The sequence below is a fragment of the Fukomys damarensis genome, unplaced genomic scaffold (genome assembly GCF_012274545.1).
Source record: "Fukomys damarensis isolate Sample0158 unplaced genomic scaffold, DMR_v1.0_HiC HiC_scaffold_15, whole genome shotgun sequence".
Lineage (NCBI taxonomy): Eukaryota > Metazoa > Chordata > Mammalia > Rodentia > Bathyergidae > Fukomys > Fukomys damarensis.
In genome coordinates, this window is record NW_022900927.1 from 62,183,742 (window position 1) to 62,207,341 (window position 23,600).

Sequence of the window (23,600 nt, forward strand, 5' to 3'; positions counted from 1 at the left end):
AAGGCTAGCCTGCCAATGCGCTGGATGAATCATTAAAATGGTAGAAAGTAAAGCCTTTTTAGAAAGGAAAGGCCCAGCTAAAGCATTAGCAAAGCTCCCAGGAGAAATCTAGATTAGGAAACCATGCCTGCCTAAAGCCCCAATCAGCATTTCCTGAATTCTGTTCTCAAAATTCTTAAAATTGAGTCCACAGTAACAGGCTTGGAAAATAGTACCTACATTTGTCCCTTAGAACGACCTGCTATATGCACTAGAGTTTTATAGACTGTAAAAGTCCTACGTACAGAAATCAGATAGAATCATATAACCCCAAGTTTCCCTTACATATTGGTCATGGACTCTCTTTAACCACAAAGTATCTACCAATGCCTTGAGAAACATTAGCTGTTGTCTGGAACATAGTTTGGGGTTAATCTGCTTGAAAGAAGGGATGTTGTCTTTTTTATTACTTTATGCATAGACATGGAAGATAATCAATATTAATTTAGTGAATTAAAGAATCAGTGATTCATTTAATTGTGTCTTGTTTCACCTATGATCATATCCAACATGTATTTAGCAATTTTCAAACATGATTGCATCACAGGGTCCCTTTTGCAGCTAAGCAGATGTGAAATATCAGGACCCCAGTATGAATGGAGAAACGGAAACTCCAGAGACGAATTTAACTAAGTCCACACAGCTGGTTCATGCAAGAGGTGGAGTGGAAGCCGGGTTCCAGCTTAGGTTCTATGCCACTTGCTCTGTGCCTCCCCAAGACAGACACGGGCCAAGCACTCACCTCAAACAGGCGCAAGACTTTGGCCAAGGCACCGACCTCTTCTTTGAGGGAGAAGATCAGCGAGATGGCGCTATCTCGGCCGGAGCTGTCTTCGATGTAGCTCGTTCCCTGCAGAGTTAGACGCACTCCATTAGAACGCTTTCAACACCTTGGGAAATTCTTCCCATGAAGCCTCCAAGGGAGAAGCCAATGGGATCTTCCCCTTGTTAAACCCTAAAATAAATAAGCTATGTGTACTCTATAAAGAAGTACATCGTGTGTTGGTAGGTGAGTCAAGGGGAAGGAAATGCTCAGTGATGCTCTTGCATCCATTTTTGTTTTGGTGACCCATGGGCGTCAGCAGTCAAGCATCAGCCACTATTCACTTTGTATCTCTGAGAGACACAGAGATCCGTATGGCAACCCTCCTACCCTTTGGGAGCTAAAATCCTCCCTTAATAAACACATTTACAATGAACCAAAACATATGTAGAGGCAAATTAACACAGCTCAGATAGCTCCCAGAGGACATTGGCAAATACCCAGAGGACACTGGAGAGTACTCAGAATGGTCACAGGCTTTGAACTTAAAGACAGCTTAAAATCCTCTCTCTTCCAGTGTCCTGCACCACTTTGGGCAAATCCCTCAGCCTTTTTTGTTTCCTCAGTTATATAATCACATTGCTCATAACTCTTACCAAAACAAATTCAGATGATGAAGGAAAAAAAAGAGATAAGTTTGAAAAGAATATTAAAAGAAGTATAACTGCTAAGCTTTTGGCAAAATCTCGGGAAGCATTAACTCACTCCTATATGCTGGGACCTGAGATTTCCATTTCTGAACAAGAGTCACAAAATGTGTAAAAGTACACAAATAACCTATCAGAACGTGAATGCTTTTCAATAAATAGCGAAGAACATCAAGGGTCTACCACATACTCTACGTGTGAGACAGCCAAAGGAGGTGGGAGACAGGTACACATTCCAGAGTCTGCCACACTTCTCCCCAAGTTTAAAGACTAAGTCTTGCTTTTAAAATGATGCACACCATCAACATACAGAATTTCCTAAAAACTGGGAGGAAAAAATGTGCAGGACAATTAGCCTTCTGTGAGCAAGTTAAGGAAATTAAGGGTCTGGGAGTCACAGCATCTCTATGGAGAAGGCTGTGTGGGGCAGATTCTTATCAGCGACTCAGACAGTAAACACTGCCCCAGCACTGATGGCCCTTAGGAAAACTTTTTCAAAAATTCAGATTTTCCCAGAACTTCCCATGGAACAGCGATGTAGAGACGAGCCCAGTTTATCAGCAAGTGGAGTTAGAGTGCTCCAAACACCTCAGAAGACTGAACGGTCATAAATCCCCATTTAGAGCATGATGCTATCTTTTAAAAGGAATTCTCATGTGCGAAGAGCCTATCATGGTCCAGGAATCTAAGGAGTGCTTGATGTGAATGATCTCATTGAACTTTGAAAGTGTCCTAACAGATCGGCTTTCTTATTCACCAGCCCCCTTTGCTGGTGACAGGTCCAGCGGGTGCCCTCCGGTGCCACAGGTCACCATGGGGCTGGGATGGAAGCGGAGTGCTGGGTCCCTGCCTACCATGCCCGGAAGGCAGGCGACCTGTTGCAGGCTGTTCCTCAGTGGCACTCAGGTCTGACCTCAGTCTCCTCCTACCGTGGAGTGCTGGCTGCCTAGTCCTTTCTGCCTTCCTCGAAAACACAAAGATTTCTCTGTCTGTGGTTCACGTAGCAACTTTCCTCTCCCCAGCTGACCTCTAGGAAAGGCGACTCATTCCTGCTGCTGATCAGCACTGGCCACCTTCGGCTGGGGCAGCTCAGACTTGAGAGTGCCTCTGCCCGAACCCAGTCACCCCTGCCTGTGTTCCTCTGACACCAAGTCCAACTCTGTCTCCCCCAGGAACGACTCTTGTCTCCACTGCCATCGCGGGGGTGCCGCTTAGTGGGCCACGTGGATTCCCCCACCCCCGAAAAGAATTGGGCCCAGGTCCGTCTGGACTTTCTGAAGCGCTCTGGACGATGTTTAACTATGGAAAAATCTCAAAATCACTGATAAATAGGCAGGCTGTGTGTTTAAAGTGTGGCTTCCCTCAAGTGTGTCTTCAAATTTACCTTTACTGTATGATAAGGCGCTGTGAGACTGTGGGTGACTACCGCCCCTGACTGGGTGCCCAGCATTTGCCAGGGGCCGTGCTGAGTACTTTGAACCCTTAATATACTTCCTCTTCGGCGGTGAGCAGCTCGTCTCTGAAGCTGTGCATACACACTCTCCCGTCCTCACCAGGCCAGTGCTCTCCTCTTGGGAGTGAAGGAACAGACTCAGCGAGGTGAGGCAGTCATCTAAGGGCCACCAGCTAATGAGTAACTGAGCCTGAACAGCGGCATCAGTTCCCCGAGTCCACCTCCAGGAGCAGGCTCACCCAGGACGACAATGTCTCCTTGTCATCATGAGCGGGAGTTGAAATGAAAAGACGCTCCTGGAAGTTTCTGAGACAGTACGGCCCGGCAGGCTTGCATTCCTGATTCTGACTCTGCTATGTTGGCCCAGCAGATTACAGACCTTTGACAAACTCTTCCTGAGTATTTTTTCACCCTCTCATGAGCTGTGCCTCACTTATTTCCAACAGATTTGTGAGTTGATGTGCACACATGGATATCCCGGATGGGCACAAGGCAGAGAAAAGTAACTCACAAACTCGCTGGGAAGAAGTAGGGCAGGAGAAAAGAACTTTTTTAGGAACCAAGAATCAAAGAATTTCGCTGGTTGAACAACAAATGTGTTCACCATAGAAACACAACATGGTCCTTCCGGTTGTGTCTAAGAAATGTGTTCTGTTGTCTTTAGAAAAGAGCAGATTTCAGATTTATAAGCAACACATTTTAGCAAGGATTCTCCAGGACTGCTGGCTTCCAACCTTGGTGCTTTGGGGGCTCTGAGGGAGACATGCATCTGTAGGTGCGAACACACGCACACACACACACACACACATATACACACACACTGTAAGGTGACTACGAACAAGATGCAAATCCCACAGCACAATACGTCTGCCCGCAGCCAGCACAAACCCCGTCTAGCTCCACACCCATCATTTATCTAGAAGGAAAGCATTGCAGGAAAGAAATGTGAGCACCGTTGTTGGAGTCAGATCAAGGTTTAAACACCAGCTCCACTGTCCACAGATGTGCTTTCTGCGTCCCTTAGATGCCACGTTGATTTTTCTAGTTTTAATTGCTGATCGCTTGCCCGAGGGTAAGTCGTGGCGGGGCAGGAACTGCTCTGCCAGCGTGGCACACAGCAGTGCTCCGTAAGTCTCGGCTGAGTGACGGGAAGAGCTAACTCCCTCCTACACAAGCTGTGCTTGCTGCCCCCTCTGCCCCAGCGCTCGGGGTCCTCCCGACCAGCCCAGTTCGCAGACTCCCAGAGCAGGAAGGAGTCCAATCCTGTCCGCCTCGGCCCTGTACATACCACGCTGGACCTCATTAAGCCGAACAAGCGACTTCCCCAACGCACAGCCCACACGGACCCTCTCCCTCCTGACTGCGCGCCCGGCACCCTTTCCTGGAAGAGGCGGCCCCGGGCACAGTGCCCGGTCTCGCTGCCAGAGTTCGGGACTGTGTTGAGAGTAGGTAGACGTCCCAGGCCCCTTTCCTATACTTTTCCTATACTCCAGGAACTGACAAAAAGATGCACGGCATTACTTCATTTAACTTTCATACCGACCCTAGGATGTGGCTGTTTTTATTCCTACTTTGCAAAAAAAAAAAAAGTCTGGGGCTCTGGGAGTCAAAATACCCGTGTTGGGTGCAGAAGTGAGACCCGGGCACGCTTGAAATCCGCCTGTCTACCAGGGCCCTGCCCTTGGCAGTGACAGCTTGTGTATTCTGGATCTTCTAAGAGCTACAGAAACCAGACTTCAAGACACCCTGGCTCCCCGACCTGCAGGCTGCCAGACCACTCTCTGGGCTGGGCGGAGGCCTTTCTCCTAGGATCCCGGACAGCCGGGCCAGATTCCCGGGGTCTCTCCTTTCGCTCCTCCTGGACTCCACCTTCCTCTCCTCTCTCGCCCCCTAGTGGTCCTTCCTAATCCTGCAGGCTCAGGTCCTCTCGGACCTCAGAGTGATTTCCGGCCTGAAGTGGGGATGGGTGCAAGTCAAGCTGTGAAATGCGCCCTGCAACTGCTCACCTCCGGAAAGTACTGACACAGACCCTGGAGCGTAGCGCCCACGCTCTCACTCTCCCAGGACACCTAGGGTGCTGAGTCGTCGTACACTTGGGGTAATGACGTTCATCTCCCTCTCTGGGCAGTTTCTCCCTTTCCAGGTCAGAGGCGGTTTCCGGGCTCTCTTCATGCTTTCTCTTCTCCCCAAAGTTCAAGGGAGATTTAGTTTCCCACAATTTACCGTCTTTGTAACTGGCCAAGAGCACTTTATAACCATCACAGAAGACCTCGAAGGTTCTGCCCCATATCATGAACGACCAGCTCTTTCAGTTTAGAGAGAGAAAACAGGAAAGACAGAGGGGCTGCGATTTGTCTTAAGACACACAGCCTGTGGGTTGCAGCTCTAGGCATAGGATCCCCAACCCCTAAAACAGGGCTCTTTCTCCCTGAAAACCACGCAGGATGGTTGTGCTTCCATTTGGGGACAGCTGTGAAGGTCAGAGCTACCCAATGACTTCTGGCCCTCCTCACTTCCTGTAAATGAATTCAGACTTCTTGACAATCTCATGAAACTAGGAAGATCAGTATTTTCTATCTCCGACCTCTCCTCCCAGACCCGCGCCAAGGCCTGGGGACTGAATGCTGGGCTACTTCTGCTGCCCTCCTCATTTCTTATTTTGAGACAGAGCCTCAGCAGGTTGCTAAGATGCCCAGACTAGGCTTGAACTCAGGATCCTCCTGATTTAGCTCCCAGAGTGCTGGGATTACAGGTGTGCACCGCCACACCCAGCCAAGACCTCCTTCTCCCTGGGCAGCTGAGGCCACCCTGGCTCACCTGCCCAAAGTCAGAGAATTTTTGGCCCAAACCTCCATTCTCCAGGACCATGGCTGACATGCTGGCTGCTGGCAAGAGCTGTGTGCGGCACCAGGCGTCAGTCCAGCAGGTTAGCAGCCAGCACGGGGCAGAGCGTTTTAACCCAGCACGGGGTGTGTCCTGACGCGTCACCTGCAGGGTCACAGCCCCGGTGGGTGTTTCCCTGATGCAGCAGGGTGAGAGGAGAGATCCCAAGGGCCTGGCAACCTGTGAGGCTGTGCTTCGCAGCCTGCCCTGGACAGAGGCCGAGGCCAGGGAGCCCAGGGCCACCATGCCCGGGAGTGGGCAGGCTCAACATAGACTGTTCTCGGGAGCCCTGACAGCAGCTTGGCCCCAAGGGGCGTGAACCCGCCTGTGCCCGGTGCTGACAATCACGGAATAATTCCCTCCTCATTCTGGTACAAACACGGCCAGGGTCTTCATTTAGATGTTTTTCAGACCCTTCTATTGACCACTCAGCAAACTGCCTGGCTGTGCTTTGTCTTTGGAAATCTGTGTAGCGATGACGTCTTGGACTCGGAGCGCAGCAGCTGAAGAACAGAGGTAGGGGTTGCTGGGGTTGAAATCGATCGCAGGTTCTGCAGGGACTTACATAACCCGGGGGCTTCCAGCAGAGGACAGCAGGGCAGGAGTCAGAGGGACGAGGCAGTGCATGAGGTCCACTCCAGTTCTCCCCACACAACCCCGCACTCGGTAAATGATCATACACTTGACAGCAACAGGACCACACCGTGTGCAGGTGGCCTTCCCTTCCCCGCCTCGTGAAATCACTGGGGGACAAAACACAGGAGGGGTCCCCATCATGCTGCCGGGTAAACAGCCGGGCTATAGCTAGTGGAGGAGGCTGGGCATGGGTTTCTGGGAGGCAGGACACCGCTGTGAGCCCCCTCTCACCACACAAGGCCACGGAGCTGGGGTGTGGATCACTAGCAGAAAAACAGAAGCAGAAAGCACTGGAGAGTTAGAGTTTCAGGAAAGATGCAAAAATATCAGGGACAGGAGGCCTTGAGGGCTTGCTTAATATTTACCCGAGTGAGGTCAACTGGCTGTGAGACCGCAGGCCAATAACAGAGGTTGCTGGGAGCCCATCCCTTTCCTCCCACTATTCTTTGACCTGAAAGCTAAGCACCTGCCAAAAAAGACAAAAAAACTCAAGTTTTGGATTAAAAACAAGTGGGTTCATTCCTGGTTTTACCACTGAAGAGCTGCATTTGCTGTCTTTAAAATAGGGCTTTAAGGGCTAATTTGGCTTCCTCCCACCTGCAACGTGCCTGGCTTTCTCCTGGCTGCCAGGGGCACAGGCACAGGGAACAGAGCATCTGTCACCAGATGCATGGGTGTCTGGTCTGTGATCCCCTTGGCACGGCGAGACAGGACACAAGGCTGTTGAACGTGGAAGGCCCAGACCTGGACTTCCGTCCCCAGAGAAGCCTTATGACCGCAGATATATACATAGATAGATAACTAATGGTGGTTGCTGAGTGCACACACATTCTTTGGTTTTACGTTTGTTTTGGTGCAGAATACCCCTTAGTGTGTATCCACCAGTCCAGTATCTGCATTCCACAGTGATGGATAACTTAGGTTTCTTCGCAAGCCCAAATAATGCTGCAGTGAGCATCCTCGTCCCTGTTCCTTTCTAGATAGTCCTGGGGGTAAACTTTTCAGGGCAGATGAGCAAGGTTCTGTGTCACAGAGAACATAAATTCTTAATCTCCCAAGTTATACCAGGCTTCCCTTGGTTTAGAGTATAGTTTGTCCCAGTCCACACTCCTGCCAGCAGGAGAAAGGAGCCTGCTGTGGAGTATCCCTAATTCTCAGCATTCTCCAAAAGTCATAATTGGGTCATTTATTATTTCACCAATCTGATCAGGATGGAGGGGTTTCTTGCTCCTGCTTTTAATTTGCATTTCTTTTGTAACTCTTTATACCCTGATGCTACTCGAATTTCCCATATCGTGACCAACACGTCTTCCACCTGCTCTCTTCTAGGCTCCTGTCTTTTCTTGCTGTGCAGTATGGACTTGCACATTGCACATACCTGCCTCATACCTGTCTCGCCTCCCTGAAGACGCCCTCTCCTGGGATGCCACGGCTGCTGTCCCCTGGCTGTCCCCTCTCTGTCACCCCCTTCTTTCCCCTGTCATCTTACAGTCTTCCCTTCCTCTTTTAGATCCTTCTCTTCTGACTATAAACTATGGAAAGACTCTGTGGTTGTTTTTTCTTCTTTCTCCAAGTTCACGCTAGGCACTGACCCTTTCCTCCACTGACACTTTTATGTCTGTTTCCTAAGATGGGTGGGAGGGGTTTTCTTGGGTCAAGCATGGCCAGAGACTCCGTTTTGACTATTGATCCACGTACTCCTTTGATCAGGCTCAAATGTACACCAGAGCCCAGCTCTGAGACTGAACAGGATTCCAATGGTCTACTCTATCGTATCTCTTTTTGTTTCATAATCACATTGCATTTATTTATATAGGATTGTTGGGAAGTGTATCTTACCATCTGGTTGGCAAGTGCCCTTTCTTGATCTTATTTTTCCCAATGCTTACTTATGTACTAATGGATAGACAATTTCCAGATGAAATTTTGATTGCTTTCACTCTGAACTCATTGGTTCATCTGGGGACACGAAATAGTAGCAGTTATAGTAAGAGCACATGTTGGATCTCAGCCTTGTTATGAACAAAGCCCAAGACTTTCCATTAATGTTAGGCCTGGTGTAGGTTTTTGATGTTCTAACCATCATCAGCTTTACAAAGTCCCCTCTGTGTCTGTGGTGTTTTTTGTCCTGATGTGTTGGGTGGAACGATTGCCTTCCTGGAATCCACTGAGAAAATTCTATGAGGTGCTCTTTTTAGTCTATGAATGAGGAGAATTGACATAGAAAGATTTTTCAGATTTTTCTTTACTTGATCATGTATATTAATTTTGAGTAAACTGTTAGATACGGTTGGTTCATGTTTTATGTAGGATTTCAATATCTATATTAGTGAAAAAGAACAATTTCATTGCTTGTACCATTACCCCACTTTGAAACCAAGATTGTAGTAGCCTTTTACAGAAAGTGTTAGAGCTTTCCCCATTTTTATGATTTCTGGAATAACACATAGAAGATTGAAAACATGTTTGTCTTGAAGATTTAGTGGGCCTTTTGTAATTATACTGGGCTTGATATCTGGGGAGGGGCCATGGAGTAGTAGATTACATTGTAATTTATTCAACTATTGTTTGCCTACTTAGGTTTTTTAATTTCTTCTCACTTTATATTTTCCCAGACATTAATTCAATTATCAACATATTGTGGTTCATGATGTTAGTTTTTATTTTAATGCCCCATTTGCTTCTAAATTTATTCTCTCATTTTTGTTCTATATTTCATTTACTGTACATCTTTTTTGTTCATTAAGAATCAGCATTTCATAGAACTGATCTTCCCTAGTTTCCTCTTATTTATTTCTTTCTACTTGTCATTTCTTTGTGTTTGACTTGTTGATCTTTTTCCAACATCTTTCATTGAATACTGAATTCATTTGTTTTCAACCTTCTCTGTTTCCTGATACATATATTTAAAATGAAATATTTCTGAAAACTGTTCTATGTCCCATTAATTTGATACATTTGGTTTCCTCATTATTGTTCACTTTAAAATTTTAAGTATAATTTTCTCAACAATCTAAGAGTTAAAAAAACTGGGGATTTAGCTCAGTGGTGCCACCGCCTCCCTTACGAGCAGAAGGCCCTGAGTTTGATCGCCGGTACCAAATAAATAAATAAATAAATACATAAAGGACTCGAGATATTTCTAACTTCCTTTTTTATCTCCAGTGAAGTTCTACCAGTTTACTGTTTACCTGCAGAAAGCAAGGTGTACAGTACTGTCCTATGCCCATTCCAAAGCAATGGGAAGCTGTATACCATGTCGATGTTGATAATTATCAACAAGTAATTTCAGATTCACAAAGACCAGACACCCCCTGAGTACACAAAGAAGTCTGCAGAGTTAATGTTCACGGGACCAAGGCCATGAGCATCGTCCAGGACAGACAGGGCTCACCCACTTGTGGATGGTGACACTCAGCTCCCTGCTTCGTCCCCAGCTTGAGGAACACGAGGCCACGTCAGTCTGGGCGAAGTCTTGCCTAGGACATGCACAAAGCAGGATGGCATTTTCATCAGTCACGTGGGCACAGTCTGATGAACTGAACAAGCTCCCCACTTAGCACCCAGTGTCCTGAAGATAACATAAACCATGTGAGGCTATGACTGTGAGACCAAGACAAATGTCAGATATGCAGGAGTGTGGCCGTCAACCATCTGTGCGAATTTACAAAATTTTAAAATCTTCAGCAATATAGAGGGAAAAAAACCTATGGTACTTTAAATTAGGATGTCCCTTTGAGCAATGTTGGCACGCATTTAAACATAATATTTATTTACCCTCTCTATGCCTTGGGTAATGTCCTTGTCCTGTACTTTTTGTTGCTGTTGTTGTTACAGGGGATTGAACTCTGGACCCTGTGCTTGCAAGGCAGGTGGTGGCACTACTGAGCTAAATCCCCAGCCCCCTGTGCTGTACTTTTGAAATCATCAGGCAGGATAGAGGCCAAGGTGTCTTCCCTAACCCCACCCGCACCCAGGTGCCTGGGAAGGTACTTGCTCTTCATGGAAACATCTACAGCTATAAACTAGAGTTGGGGCCTTCTGTTAGAAAATATTCTGATTATTTTTCTAATGCAGCCTTGCATACATGCCTTGAAAATTCCCCACCAGAGGCTGTTAAGCAGGTTCTTGGGCCTCTTCTAAACTCATTTTGTCATCTAGCCTATTCCAAGAGAAACGCACCTTTGTTCTGCCTGTCCTCACTGTGGTCATGTCCCCATGTGCAACAGTCACAGAAGCTTCCTGGTTTCCTGCCTCTGTATGTGAGTTAGATGAGGTCCCTGAATCCCACAAATTCCAGAGAACATGGGCCAAGTTCTCTGTCATGCTTCTTTCATCTTCCCTAAGCCAGTTAAGGCGAAAGGGAAGGACCCCATCACTCCTCTCCCAAGGCTAAGAAGAGAGATGTGACAGCTAACTGACAGGTCTCTTCCTAGTGATTTCTCTCCGTTAGGTCATCATTTTAGCCTGCTGGTCTCCCCTTATAAATCCGGTAAGTGAGGGTTGAATCTAGGGCTGCAAAATGAGTTTTAACATGTCTTGCACAGAAGGTCTCAAAGACCTAAATAGCAGTAAGAGAACAATTGCATTTAACGTAGAGCCAGAGTAGTAACTGGACCTATGGGTTTCAAGGATATTCCTCTGAATATGCAATTAATTTCATGCATTTATGCAGAATTTAGAAAAGGGAACTGTTGGCAGGTGAGTCTGATGATAGCTCTGCATCTGGGACCACATTTCCACGGACGCTGCCATAGCAAACAACCCTGGAAGCCAGAGATAACTTCTCCCTCTGAGCCAGAGAGAAGCTTCCAGACCAATAAGAGAGAACAGAGGGGACTGCATGATGATAAAGTCCTCCTCCTCCTCTCTCCAGAGAAACTGTGCTCACAATCCAAGGTAAGATAATGCCTGTCCCTGGAGCGGAGGAGAGAGAAGTTGCCAATGGCCTTACTTAGCATCTATGCCCAATCTCAGTGTTCCCAGCTGTGTAACAGATTCACTGGGTGCTTAGCATCCACCTCATCCATTCTGAACTGATGTCATTAAGTGAAAGCATGGAGGCCCTGCCTATGGCACCCTGAGCAATAAAGTGTCTAAATTCATCGGGCTCATTGTTTCTGTCTTAGTCACTTCCTCATCATTGGAACAAAATCCACAACTCAAAGGAAGAAAAGTTTATTTTGGCTCATGTTTCAGTCCAAAGTCAGCCAGTGCCAAGGCAGACTGGATGAGAGGCCAGGGTGGAGGGCAGCTGCTCACTGAATGGCAGATAGGAAGCAGAGGATGAAAGGAGGATCTGGGAAGAAAGTTACAACCTTCCAGGGAATGCCCCCAGGGACATACCCTTCCAACCAAACCCCACCTCTAACAGCAAGCCAGCTACAAGCCCCCTAATCTAATCACTCTCCAAAGGTCCTGCCTGTGATCACATGAGGCTTTAGGAGAACACCCAGATATAAACTACAGCCATTTCCTTACTAGCCAATTTCAGAGGAGCATGACAAGATTGTCTAGCTCTTAGAGAGATGTTTAGAAATTGCTTGCCCAGTTAATAGAGAAGGGAGTGGGGCATATAGGGTAGGTGCTCTACATTATTTCCCTCTCACTCACAAAAATGTTAGCTGCTCCCAAGCCTTCTTAGAATCAAAATGCATTTTCCTTCTTCCTTGCAGGTATATGTAGCTGCTGGTCTAATATTTGACCCCCCCAAAAAAAATGCAAGGAGAAAGGCTTTGCATCACCTAAAAAGTGTCCTGTCTTGTTCACTTTCTCCATTGCTGAGAGTATCCAACACCCACAGACTAACAGAGGGAAGAGTTATAGTGGCTCATGTTCAGCCCATGGTCAGCCAGCTCCAAATAAGACACAGCAAGGCAGAAGGGAATGGTGGAGGAAGCAAAGAGCAGAGGGTGGATCCAGAGAGAGAGAGATGCATCATTCCAGGTCACGCTACCGGCCATTGGCCTCTTCCAACCCCCAGGCCCCCAATCCCAGAGCCAAGTCAGCTGTGGTGCCCCATAACCCAATTGCTCTCCACAAGCCTCACCTCTGAGAGCCTGAGGCTTTGCAGAGACATCCAGATATAAACTATAATATCCCACCCCGGGACTCCAAGGTTTACTTATGTCTTTTTATATAAAATGCATTCAGAGGGGCCTGGGATTTAGCTCAGCAGTTCGGTGGCCTGCCTGCAAGTACCCGAGTTCAATCCCCGGCACCAAAAAAAAAAAAAAAAAAAAAAAAAAAAAAAATGCATTCAGTTGATCTCTGAAAGTCACTAAAGTCTTAATAGTTCCAGCAGTGCTGAAAAGTCCACATGGAAAATCTTTGAGTTTTAAGGCAAACTCTTAGGTGTGAGCCCCTGTGAGAATTAAAAACACTGCTGACATACAGTGGCACAGGATCAACATTCCCATTCCAAAAGGGAAGGAGGGAAGAAAGCACTGGGACCTCCTCCTACCCAACACAAGGGCGCAGAAACCCACCAATTCTAAGCCAGACCTACATTTTGCTTCCCTTGGCATTGGGCAGCAGAGGCAAGGATTAATCAACCAACCTGATCCACACTTAGGGACCACGCTTAGGGAGAGAGGAGAGCAACCAGGTGCTGTGCCTGCTGACATGAAGCCAACAGCCCACACCCAACAGATTCCAGAGGGGTGACCCCTGGATCAAGGACATGCCTGGGCTTGGGAATGCCCAGTCTGGGGAGAGCGAACAGGGCCCTCTGACTAAGGGAGGGCACCTCAAAAAGCCCCAGGAGCCAAAGCTAAGCAAAGAAAACTATGACTGTCTCTATCCCAAGACCGCAGTCCTTGGGCAGACACTACTCTTTCAAAAACACAGGAGTGTTTCCTTGGACTCGGTCTTTGATTTTTCTATTTTCATTCATTTTTATCTTTTCTTCACCAGGTGTTTGGGAGGTTAGGTTTTTTTCTTTCTTTCTTTCTTTCTTTTCCCCCCGACCCCTCTTTTTAGTTTCTTTTCTCTTTTTACTCTTTTGTCCTTTCAACTTTTCCCCTCTGGCTTATCTTTCTTTTGTTTTGTATGTTTTGCTTTATCTTCTTTCTTCTTTCTCTTGCTCATTCTTTTCCACAACTGCTCTCTAACAGTACGAATTTCTGTGTAATCTTCCATAGGATCCCCCATCTCACTTTTCTTTCCTCATATCCCACTGATTAATTTCTCAAATTTAGTTTTTTTTCATTCCCTGGTTCCCCACCCCCTCTACCTTTACCAATAAGCTACCAAGTTTTATGAATGTCTAATTAACTTTATGTTATTGTTGTTTATTCTATATTGTTATTGTTATGTATCGTTACTGTTGTTGAGTACTCTTCTATTGTTAATATAGGTAAAATTGTTCCATTTAGTAGACAATTACTATAGGTCAATAGTAGATCAATATTTGGTTTGTTTCAGTGTTCGTGTTATAACAATAGATCTCTTTGATGGTTAAGGAGGTACACTATTGGTCCTAGAGATTCCTGATTCTCAGTTTATATTTGATGCTATAATTGATGATGATATTTTTTACAGTAACTAAGATGATATAGCTGTTACTATTAATTGATTTTCTTGGAAAGCCAGTATCTGGATCATCTTGGGTTCATTAACAATACTGTGGTGTAGGGAACAGAGAAAGGACACATTCCTAGAACCTCTGCACAAGGTCCGAGTCTTCTGTGAGCCACGACAGCACAAGGAGAATTAATTAATAAAGAAAGCAATGAGACGTAGAGAAGAAGCTTAGCTTTGGCCTGACCAACGATGCTGTAGGAAGCAGCAAAGATGAGAGACCCTGAGCTTATCATACCTTTATGCAGTACCTAGGGAGTAACAGATGACTCAGAGGATGGTGGGGTAATCCTAGAACAATGAAGAACTTACACTGATTAGGAATTTGTCCCTTCCCAGGATGTCTTCAGCTGTTGTAATCCTGCCTAGAGCATCACGGCATCATTGGACCAATGAGGTCATAATTGCGACCAAGATGAAAAGGGTTATGTCTCAACATGCCATACCTAGCCTGAAGGCAGGAAAACTAGGTCTAATCATAATTTTAATTGTGAAACGATTTTTCCCCAATATGATGTAGACTTGCTCCTGATCCCATGGCACATTCCTGGAGAATTGGGTAAATACATTAAAAGCTCCCATGCCAAGTAAATGAAGTTAGCCTGAGCCTGAGTTATAGGCAAAGACTAATAATTAGCTAGTCCCCAAAGGACAGAACTGAAAATCAGACATTAAATAAAGAGGTCTCCATATTATAAACAAAGCTTTCACCTACAATCAATGCACAAGCCTCAACACAAAAGCAAACAAGCAAGAACAAACAAGAAAATGAAAAATAGAAACATGAGAAGGCAGGCCAACAAAATGCCTCCAAAAACATCCAATATCCACACAACTAATCAATGGACATCAAAGGGGAAGAAGTCAAGAGTCCCAAATTATTGAAAATGATATCAAAGAAGATAAGAGAGCAGAGTAGTAAAACATTTAAAAGTTCACAGAAGACATAAGTGAACAAATATTAGGCCAAACAAAATGATCAGTGAGTCTACAAAAGACATGAATAAAAAGCAAGCAGAGCTAAACAAAATGATACAAAACATGAATCATCGGTTAGAAAAGAATTAGAATCCATAGAAAGGCTCCAAATAGAAATTCAGGAGATTAAAAATTTTATCAAAAGTATGGGCAGCAGAAGTGATCAGCGTAAGGACAGAGTGTCAGAACTGGAAAACAGGGCTGTTGTCATAGCCAGTTAATGAGACATACCTTAGAAACAACAACAGAACATGAAAGATAGGTCTAACAACTCCTAGGTGTCACAAACTAATCTAAGATTAATTGGAATTAGTGAAAAATCAGAAGACAGCACAAATGACATATAAAATCTGATTAATGAAATAACAGCAGAAAACTTCCCAAGTAAGGAAAAATAATTTAATATACACATAAGTGAAGTGTACAGAGCCCCAAATGGTCAAAATCAGAAAAGAACCTCTACACAACACATAATAATCAATATCCTGGAAGTGCCACACAAGAACAGAATCTTAAAAGTAGTTGGAGAAAAGCAGCACATCACTTATGAATGTAAATTCATTGCCGCAGCCTTCTCCAGACAAACCTGAAAGGCCAGGGAAGTTTGGAGTGAAGTGTTTCAAGTACTAAAAGAAAAACATTTTCAACACAGGCCAATACATTATGCAAAGCTATCTTTTGAAATTGATGAGTAATTCAAGTATTTTCATGATAAGGGCACCCAAAGAAATTCAAAACCATCAAAGCAGCAGCACAAAAAATAATCAAACTCCAGAAGGAGACAATGAAGCTAACAGTGGCAAAAGATTTAATAGAATGAATACATCAGATAGTTAAGTAGACAGGAAAATAAGGAACCAACAACAGAAAAATAAGACAATGACAGAAATAAGTCAATACCTAACAGTAATAAATTTCAATGCGAATGGTTTCAATTCATCGATCAACAGACACAGACTGTTGGAATGGATCAAGAAATAAAATCCAGTGGTATTCTGCATACAAGAAATACATTTAACCCAAAAAGAAACTCACTGAGTAAAAATCAAAGGGTGGAAAACTGTTCCATGAAAGGAGAACTCAAAGAAACAAGGTGCAGCTATCTTATACTCAAAGTAGACTTCAAGCCAAAACTGATCAAAAGAGGCAAAGCAGGTCACTATGTATTAGTTAAGTGAACAATCCAACAGGAAGAGATATCAGTTATTGATATATATGCCTGAAACTAAACGACATATCCAACTTCGTGAAACAAGCACAACTGCACATAAACATAAACACAGTTATAGTGGGGAACCTCAGTAACTCACTCTCACAAATAGATCAACTAGATGAAGAATCAATAAAAAAAGATCAGAGTTGAACCAAAACTTCAAATAAATGGACTTAATAGATATCTATAAACTGTTCTCTCCAACAACAAAGGGATACACATTCTTCTCTGAATTCACATTATTCTAACAAATGGAACTTTCTTCAAATTAGATCACATACTAGCCAATAAAGCAAGCATAAGTAAATGTAAAAGAATTGAAATTGTCCAGTGCATATTATCAGATCATAGAAAAATGAAACTAGAAATTAACAGCAAAAGAAAACACAGAAATTATGCAAATGCATTCAAACTCAACAATTCACTCTTAAATAAACAATGGAGTACAGAAGAAATATGACAGTTCCTAGAACTAAAATATGTTAGTACAACATACCGACACTTATGTGACACAATAAAAGCAGTTCTGAGGGAAGTTTATAGCTATTAACACCCACATCACACAAACAGAGCAAGCCCCAATAAAAAACTTAATGGCGCACCTCAAGGTTCTAGAAAAGCAAGAACAATCTAAACCCAAATGTAGCACAAGAAAGGAAGTTACAAAAATCAAAGCATAAATCAATGAAGTTGAAACCAAAGAATTAATTAATTGAAAAGTTGGTTTCTCAAATAAATAAGTAAATAAATGAAATAGATAAAACCTTAACCAATATAACAAAAACACCTCAGATCAGTGAAATTTAAAAATAAAAATCATAATAGGCCATGCCAAAATAAAAAAGATTATAAACAAATACCTTCCAAACCTGTAAGCCAATAAATTATATAAATCACCAAAACTGACCAAGATTTAAAACCCTGAATAATCCAACAGGCAATGAAATTGAAGAAGTAATAAAAAGCCTACCTACTAAGAAAAACCAAATCCAGATAGACTCACTGCTGAATTCTATAAAAACTTCAGGAATGTTCTAACACAGAGACTTCTCAAGTTCTTTAATGAAATTGAAAGAGAAGGAGTACTCCCAAAGTCATTCCTGGAAGGTACAACCTGTTTAATGAATATAGATGCCAAAATCCTCAACAAAATACCAGCAAAAATATAATGAATTATCAAAAAGATCATACAACATGACCAAGTAGGCTTTATTCCAGGAATGTGAGGATAGTTTGGCATACACAAATCAATAAATGTAATTCATCACACAAACAAGAAGCAAGGCCAAAATCCCACGATCATGTCAACAGATGCATAAAAAGCCTCTGACAAAATATAACATCCTTTCATGAGAGAGACACTAAAGAAAATAGGTATAGAAGGAGCTTATCCTCAATCCAATAAAAGTCACTTGTGAAAAACACACCACCAACGTTATGTTAAACTTGGAAAAACTGAAAGTTTTCCCTTTACAAGGAAAATACAAGGATGTATACTTTCACCATTCAACATACTACATAAAAAGTTAGCAAGAGCAATTAGGCAAGAAAAAGAAATCAAAAGGATATGTATAGGAAAAGAAGTCAAATTACCATTATTTGCAGATGACATGACCCTCTACATGGAAGACTCAAAAAAGTCTGCCCCCAAACCCACAGAATTAATAACCATATTCTGCAATATAGCAAAATACAAAATCAACCACAAAAATCCATGATATACCTGTACACTACTAATGAACCCACTGAGAAAGAAATCAAGGGAAAAGTACCACTTACAATAGCACCAAGAAGGATTAAATAGTTAAGAATTAAACTAAGAAAGCATAACGCATATCCTGGAATTTAATCGTTAATGATGTGGTTGTTCCCAATGGGAATCTCCAGAGCCTGGCCTTTATTGTCTGCATTTCTGTTGTTATGGAAGGAATTGGTAGATGACACATACAGAGAAGCAGAATGGAAGTAAAATAATAAAATGTTTATTTTGTCTACCAAAGGTTGATCACACTAAGAGCACTGCTAGAGATCAACCTTTTTCTGGGTTGCAGCTTCCCCTTTTATAGGTTTTACAGCTATGATCTCATTCAGGTGGTTACATTTTAATTCCTCAGTTCACTTTACCCATGTACAAGTATAGGAATAAGGCAGTTAACTTTAACCCAGACATAACAATTCCTTAAGATTCCTCGAGCTATCTGTTCTAGTGCACAGGAAGGGGGTCCTCAAGGTCAGGGATGAGGCCAGGTGTCCCACTTCATGGTCACTGCCTCCAGTGCCTGTTAATTTTGAACTAAGCAAAGCAGATTGCTGTTAGAGACAGCAGGAGTCATTTTACATTTTCTAACATTTTGTAGGTTTTTAAATTATTTACAAAAGCTCTCTGTATCACTATCAGCATCTTGGTTTTCTGAGCTCTGACCAGAATCTTCCATCAGGCCTGGCTTACAGCGTTCTAGGGCTTCGCCGGCCATCATCTCCAAACCCTTCCAAATTTCTCCTGTGAACCACTTCTGAAAGCTTCTGAACTGCACAGTCAGATAACAGTCAAAGCCACAACCTCACTTCTCTGGGACTGTATTTGTCCTCGTCACTTTCCTTGTCACTGAGATACAACACCCAAAACCCACAACCTGAAGAGGGAGAAGTTTACTTTAGCTCACATTTCAGTCCATGGTCTGCCAGCTCCAAAGAGGAGGCAGCACGGCAGAGGGAGATGATAGTGAAAGGAAGAGTGAGGGTGGGACCAGGGAGGAAGATGAGACATTTCCGGTCATGTCCCCCGTGACCCATGTCTTTTGTCTCGGCTCCACCTCCCAACAAGTAGTCAGCTATAGTGCCATGATCCTGTTACCTGCCACAAGCCCTGCCTCTGAGTGGGTGAGGCTTCAGGGGTCATCTAGGCTCATATAAACAAGAACAAAGGCTCATGCTTCTTCCATTTTCTCCCTGGCAGGTTGGAATGCAGAAATGCTGGTTGGTGCAGGAGCAGCCATACTGGGTTATGAGAAATTTAAGAACAGAAGCCATGCTTTTCAGAGCAAAAAGAGAGAACAGTCAAGAGAAAAGGAGACTGGTTCCTGACCCCATGGATCACCCCCTCCTTCCACCTTTGACTGCTGACTCGGGCTTCAATATGAGAGAAACTAATCATAATTTTGCTTAAGCCTATTATTTTGAAGTTTCTGTCACTCATAAATAAATATAACCCTAACCTTATAAGATACAAGGAAATAATATTCAACATGGCATTCTGTCTCTGAGAACTACTCTTTCCTCATTAGAATTTAGAGAACAATACAATGTCTTATAGAAATTCAGGAAATTGCTGCATTGCAAGATCAGCCTGGCCCATGAGCTTCCTCAGAACCTCTTTTCCTTTTCCGTAGCATCTTTCTTCTTAGTCTTCTCTCCTAGACAGATGATCGATCCAGAAATCTGAAGGCCTCTATCCAGCAAAGCTCACTCCAACTAAATGCAATTAAGGTATGAAGTCACGGTTATTAGAAAATAAGATTTAGGGAAGCTATTTCAGGAATTCTCAGCAGAACTTAGCATTACATTGGCTCATAATAAAATCAATTAGTAAATCAAGCGCATTTGGTCAAATGTCTATTAAATGAAAATAATCTGCATCCATGATCTGAACCTCCTGGAACCATTACACCCATCCCTTCTTGGCATCTTTGGAGTGAGATCAGCGAATGGTGTCATTCATGTGCTCATTCTTTCAACAAACATGTGTTGCTGATACATTTTCCAGGCACTGATCTAGGTGCCACTTCTGCCTGGATTCCACATTCTGTTAGGAGCCATGAACTATAAACACAGGGAGCAAAGCAAAATAAACGTGAAATTAAAACATTGAAAATAGCTGAGAAGAAATAAAGTTTTCAAGAGATATTATAAGAGACTACTTGGGGGAGGCTGGTTTCAGTTGGATGCAAGGGGAAGATCTGATCGACAAAGTAACACGTGTTAGTTTGTTAGTGCACATGAGGCGCACACAAGGTCCACACTCCTGTGAAGCTGTTGCGTGTACGTAACACACCTCACTTTCTCCCTTTCATCTCTTATGCCTTCTCCCCCCACATCCCCTGCCCCTTTGAGAACGAGGTAACATTTGAGCTAGGAACTGAGTCACCAGAGGGTTACAGAGGCAAAGATCTGGGGGAAGAGAGTTTCCAGGAGACAGAACACCTGTTCAAAAATCTCTAAAACGCACGTAAGTAAGTGTGTGGGCCAGTGGTGACTGGTACATGGGAGAAAGCTATGAGCTGAGTTAGAGTGGGGAGCAAGACAAGTTTATGTAGTTGGTTCTCTGCAAAGGCAGCTCATACCGACTCTCAAGAGCTGATGTTTCAAGAATTGTCAGGCCTATCACTAAATACAACCATGATTAAAATTTAAATTATGTAAACTTGCAATTGAATAAATTATATTGAAAACAACTGTAATAAATGCAAAACAACCACTTCCTAGCCACTTCACTACATTTTCTTACTACCTATGCTGGTGCAGTTATTTACATTTGCTGAATTAAATGGTAGACAGATCACATAACAACGTGCCACAGAAATCTCATTCCAACCTTGGGTTGAGTGACTTTATGTGGGCAGCCTGACGACATAGTGTGAATGTGAATATTTACACCGTGGACTTCAGCAAACACTGGAAATCAGGGATGTCTGTTGGTTTTGCTGGAGTAAGGTTGGCAGGCCGCTGAACATTTACCACCACCCACCAGTTATGAATGTGGTAGCACAGGGCTGCAGCCAGACGCCTCAGAGGGAGCTCAGTCCTGCAAGGAGCCGAAGGTGCTTAGGGACAGAGCTGGCTCAGCCACTGACTAATAGAGCAAGGACATCAAGTCCAAGCCGAGCAGGGTAGGGATTGTCTGAAGAAAACTCCCAAGTCAAAGCCGAGAGACGATGCGAGGGGTGGTCCTTGGTACGGTCTGGATAATTGTGCCCCAAAGCTCATGTGCTGAAGGGTTCATCTCAACCCATGGTGCTATGGAGAAGAGGCAGACCCTGCAGGGAGTGGAGCCCGGAAGAAGGCAGCTACGTCACTGGAGCTGTGTCTGTGAAGGGAACATTGGCTCCTGGCCCCTCCTCCTCCTCTTTTTTTCTCATTTGATCTGGGCCACCATGGGGCAAGCAGTGTCCTCTGTCACATTCTCCTGCCGTGATGTGCTGCCTCATCAAAGGTCCAAAAGTAATGGGAACAACTAACCATGAACTGACATCTCAAAACTGCGAGCCTAAATGAACCTTTCCTCTTTATTTTTATTTAATTACAAGACAGGAAGACTGAAGCACAGAGAGGTTAAGTGACTTGCCCAAGGTCACACAGTTAAATTCACTGAACAGCCAGGGTCTCAGCACCTTAGCTTCCCAGCTCCCAGCCAAACACCTCATGAGAGAATCTTTAATGAAAAGTATCTTTAACATAAAGCATCAAGAGTAGTATGTTATGAAAATGTTGTCTTCCTACTGCCATCAAAGAAAGAAAACAACTTATATTGATGGTTAGAAGCCACAAGACCCTTATAGTACATCTTCCCTCCCCTTTCCTAAGCCTCCTGGCTCCTGTAATTGATAAAATTTCCAAGACAGAAGCCATATGACTTAGAAGTGGAACTTAATTTATAAGATTTTCTTTTAGTTAAGATAACATAGAAATCTTTATTCCAATATACAAACTATGGGACAGCTATCCCAACACACACGTACATAGTTATATAGCAAATCAGCCCCTTTTACAAATTTAACCTGTCCCTCCTTTTAATAACAGCCAACCCACACACAAACTCACAAAGCTTTCTAGGTGGGTCACTTTTGTTACTTACTATACCTGTATTTTTATTTCCCTAACCCTAACCCTATTTATTTTTTAAAGCATACTGAGTTTCTGATAAGCTTCAAAACATTTTACTTATATCCAGCTGCAATGAGTAAAAAATAAATTTAGAACCATTGCTCATAGTACTTCCTACGACAAATCATACGATGAAATTCAGTACAAATGTAAACACAGAGTGTGACGTCCATGGGACTCAGTACAAACGTCAGAACTTGCCGGAGCCCCAAATTTAACTTGCTTTGTCTGTATGGATTTTTTTAAATGCAGAAATGCACAAAACACAATACAGTACTCCAGTGCTGTACCTTTATGCAAATGACTTCATCTATGTTTATCCTTGCTGTGGCCTCACTGATGTTAAAACTAACTGTGCCTTTTTCCTTACAGAAACCTGTAAAAATACAGCTTTAAATTCCACAACAATTCGGTTTGAGGTCGCAAAATGCAAGCACTTCTCCTCTTCTGACTTCCGCTGTGATCTTGCTTGTCGATTCTCTGTGTACAGTTGGCAGATCAGCCAGGCTATGTGTAATTTGTACAAAGCAACTTCAGCTAGGCTAAGAGAAGCTGTTTCCTAAAAATGAATTGGTCAAAATATTTTTGATATTTAGTATAAACACCAAAGTTCATAATTTTCTCTCGGTGCATCTGTCTAAGCAGCCCAATTAGCTAAGTAACCCTGTTAAAGAGCTGTTTATGGGACAAACAGGTGAAGTCATTTCCTGAGCTAAAAGATACAGATAATAAATGTTAATAGCAGCCTGAGAAATATATTCTTTTGTTGTTGTCAACAATTTTGGTAAAATAACTTGAGAAAATTTTAAAAATTACTCCTTTTGATAAGAAACATCCAATGGCTTATTGCTATTATTTTGAAAGTAATTTTCAATTATTTTCTGCAAGTTATCTGCCAACCGACTGATGCCAGGAAAAATATCAATTGCCATGGTGTACAAACATGTTACACTACACATATTACTTCTTAAAACCTACAGTAAAATGAAAAATATAAATTTTAATTTCTGAATATTCTTCCAAATGATAGGTAAAGTCATAGGGGGAAAATTGCCTTTTTTAAAAAAAATTACTAGCCTATATAATAAAAATGTAATCTTCAGGTGTTTTTGGCCACAATCGAGGCTAGTAGGGTTACAATAAGTATGTTACATTTTACCAAAGTCAAAAAAAAAGACATTTGAAAATATCTTTGATGACGTGCATTTTCCAAGCAAGGCTCAATTTTAAATATCAGAATATTTAAGAATTCTAGGGGCCAGGGATTTAGCTCAGTGGTTCTACTGCCTGCTTCACAAGTGTAAGGTCCTGAGTTCAATCACCAGTACCAAAAATAAAGAGAGAGAGACAGAGAGAGAGAGAGAGAGAGAGAGAGAGAGAGAGAGAGAGAGAGAAATTAGAAAAAAATATGAGAAAATGAAAAAATGGAAATAAAGTGTTTGTAAATGGGGAGGGGAGGAGGGGATG

At 43.2% G+C, this 23,600-nt stretch overlaps 1 protein-coding gene across 3 annotated transcripts in view; it reads right to left on the minus strand.

The window, feature by feature from the left end:
• The window catches only part of Pah (phenylalanine hydroxylase), a 55,573-nt gene extending 49,678 nt beyond the window's left edge, over positions 1 to 5,895 (minus strand). The window contains exons 1-2 of one of the 3 annotated variants that reach the window (XM_010631345.3): positions 5,780 to 5,895; positions 782 to 889 (exon numbers count right to left, since the gene is read on the minus strand). In XM_010631345.3, coding sequence (XP_010629647.1) covers positions 782 to 889; positions 5,780 to 5,839 — 168 coding nt within the window. In that variant the 5' untranslated portion in view covers positions 5,840 to 5,895. Of the gene's footprint in view, positions 1 to 781; positions 890 to 4,250; positions 4,413 to 5,779 lie in introns of those variants that run through there. The other 2 variants (XM_010631347.1, XM_010631348.2) reach the window with 2 other exon arrangements.
• Between the last annotated feature and the right edge of the window lie 17,705 nt (positions 5,896 to 23,600).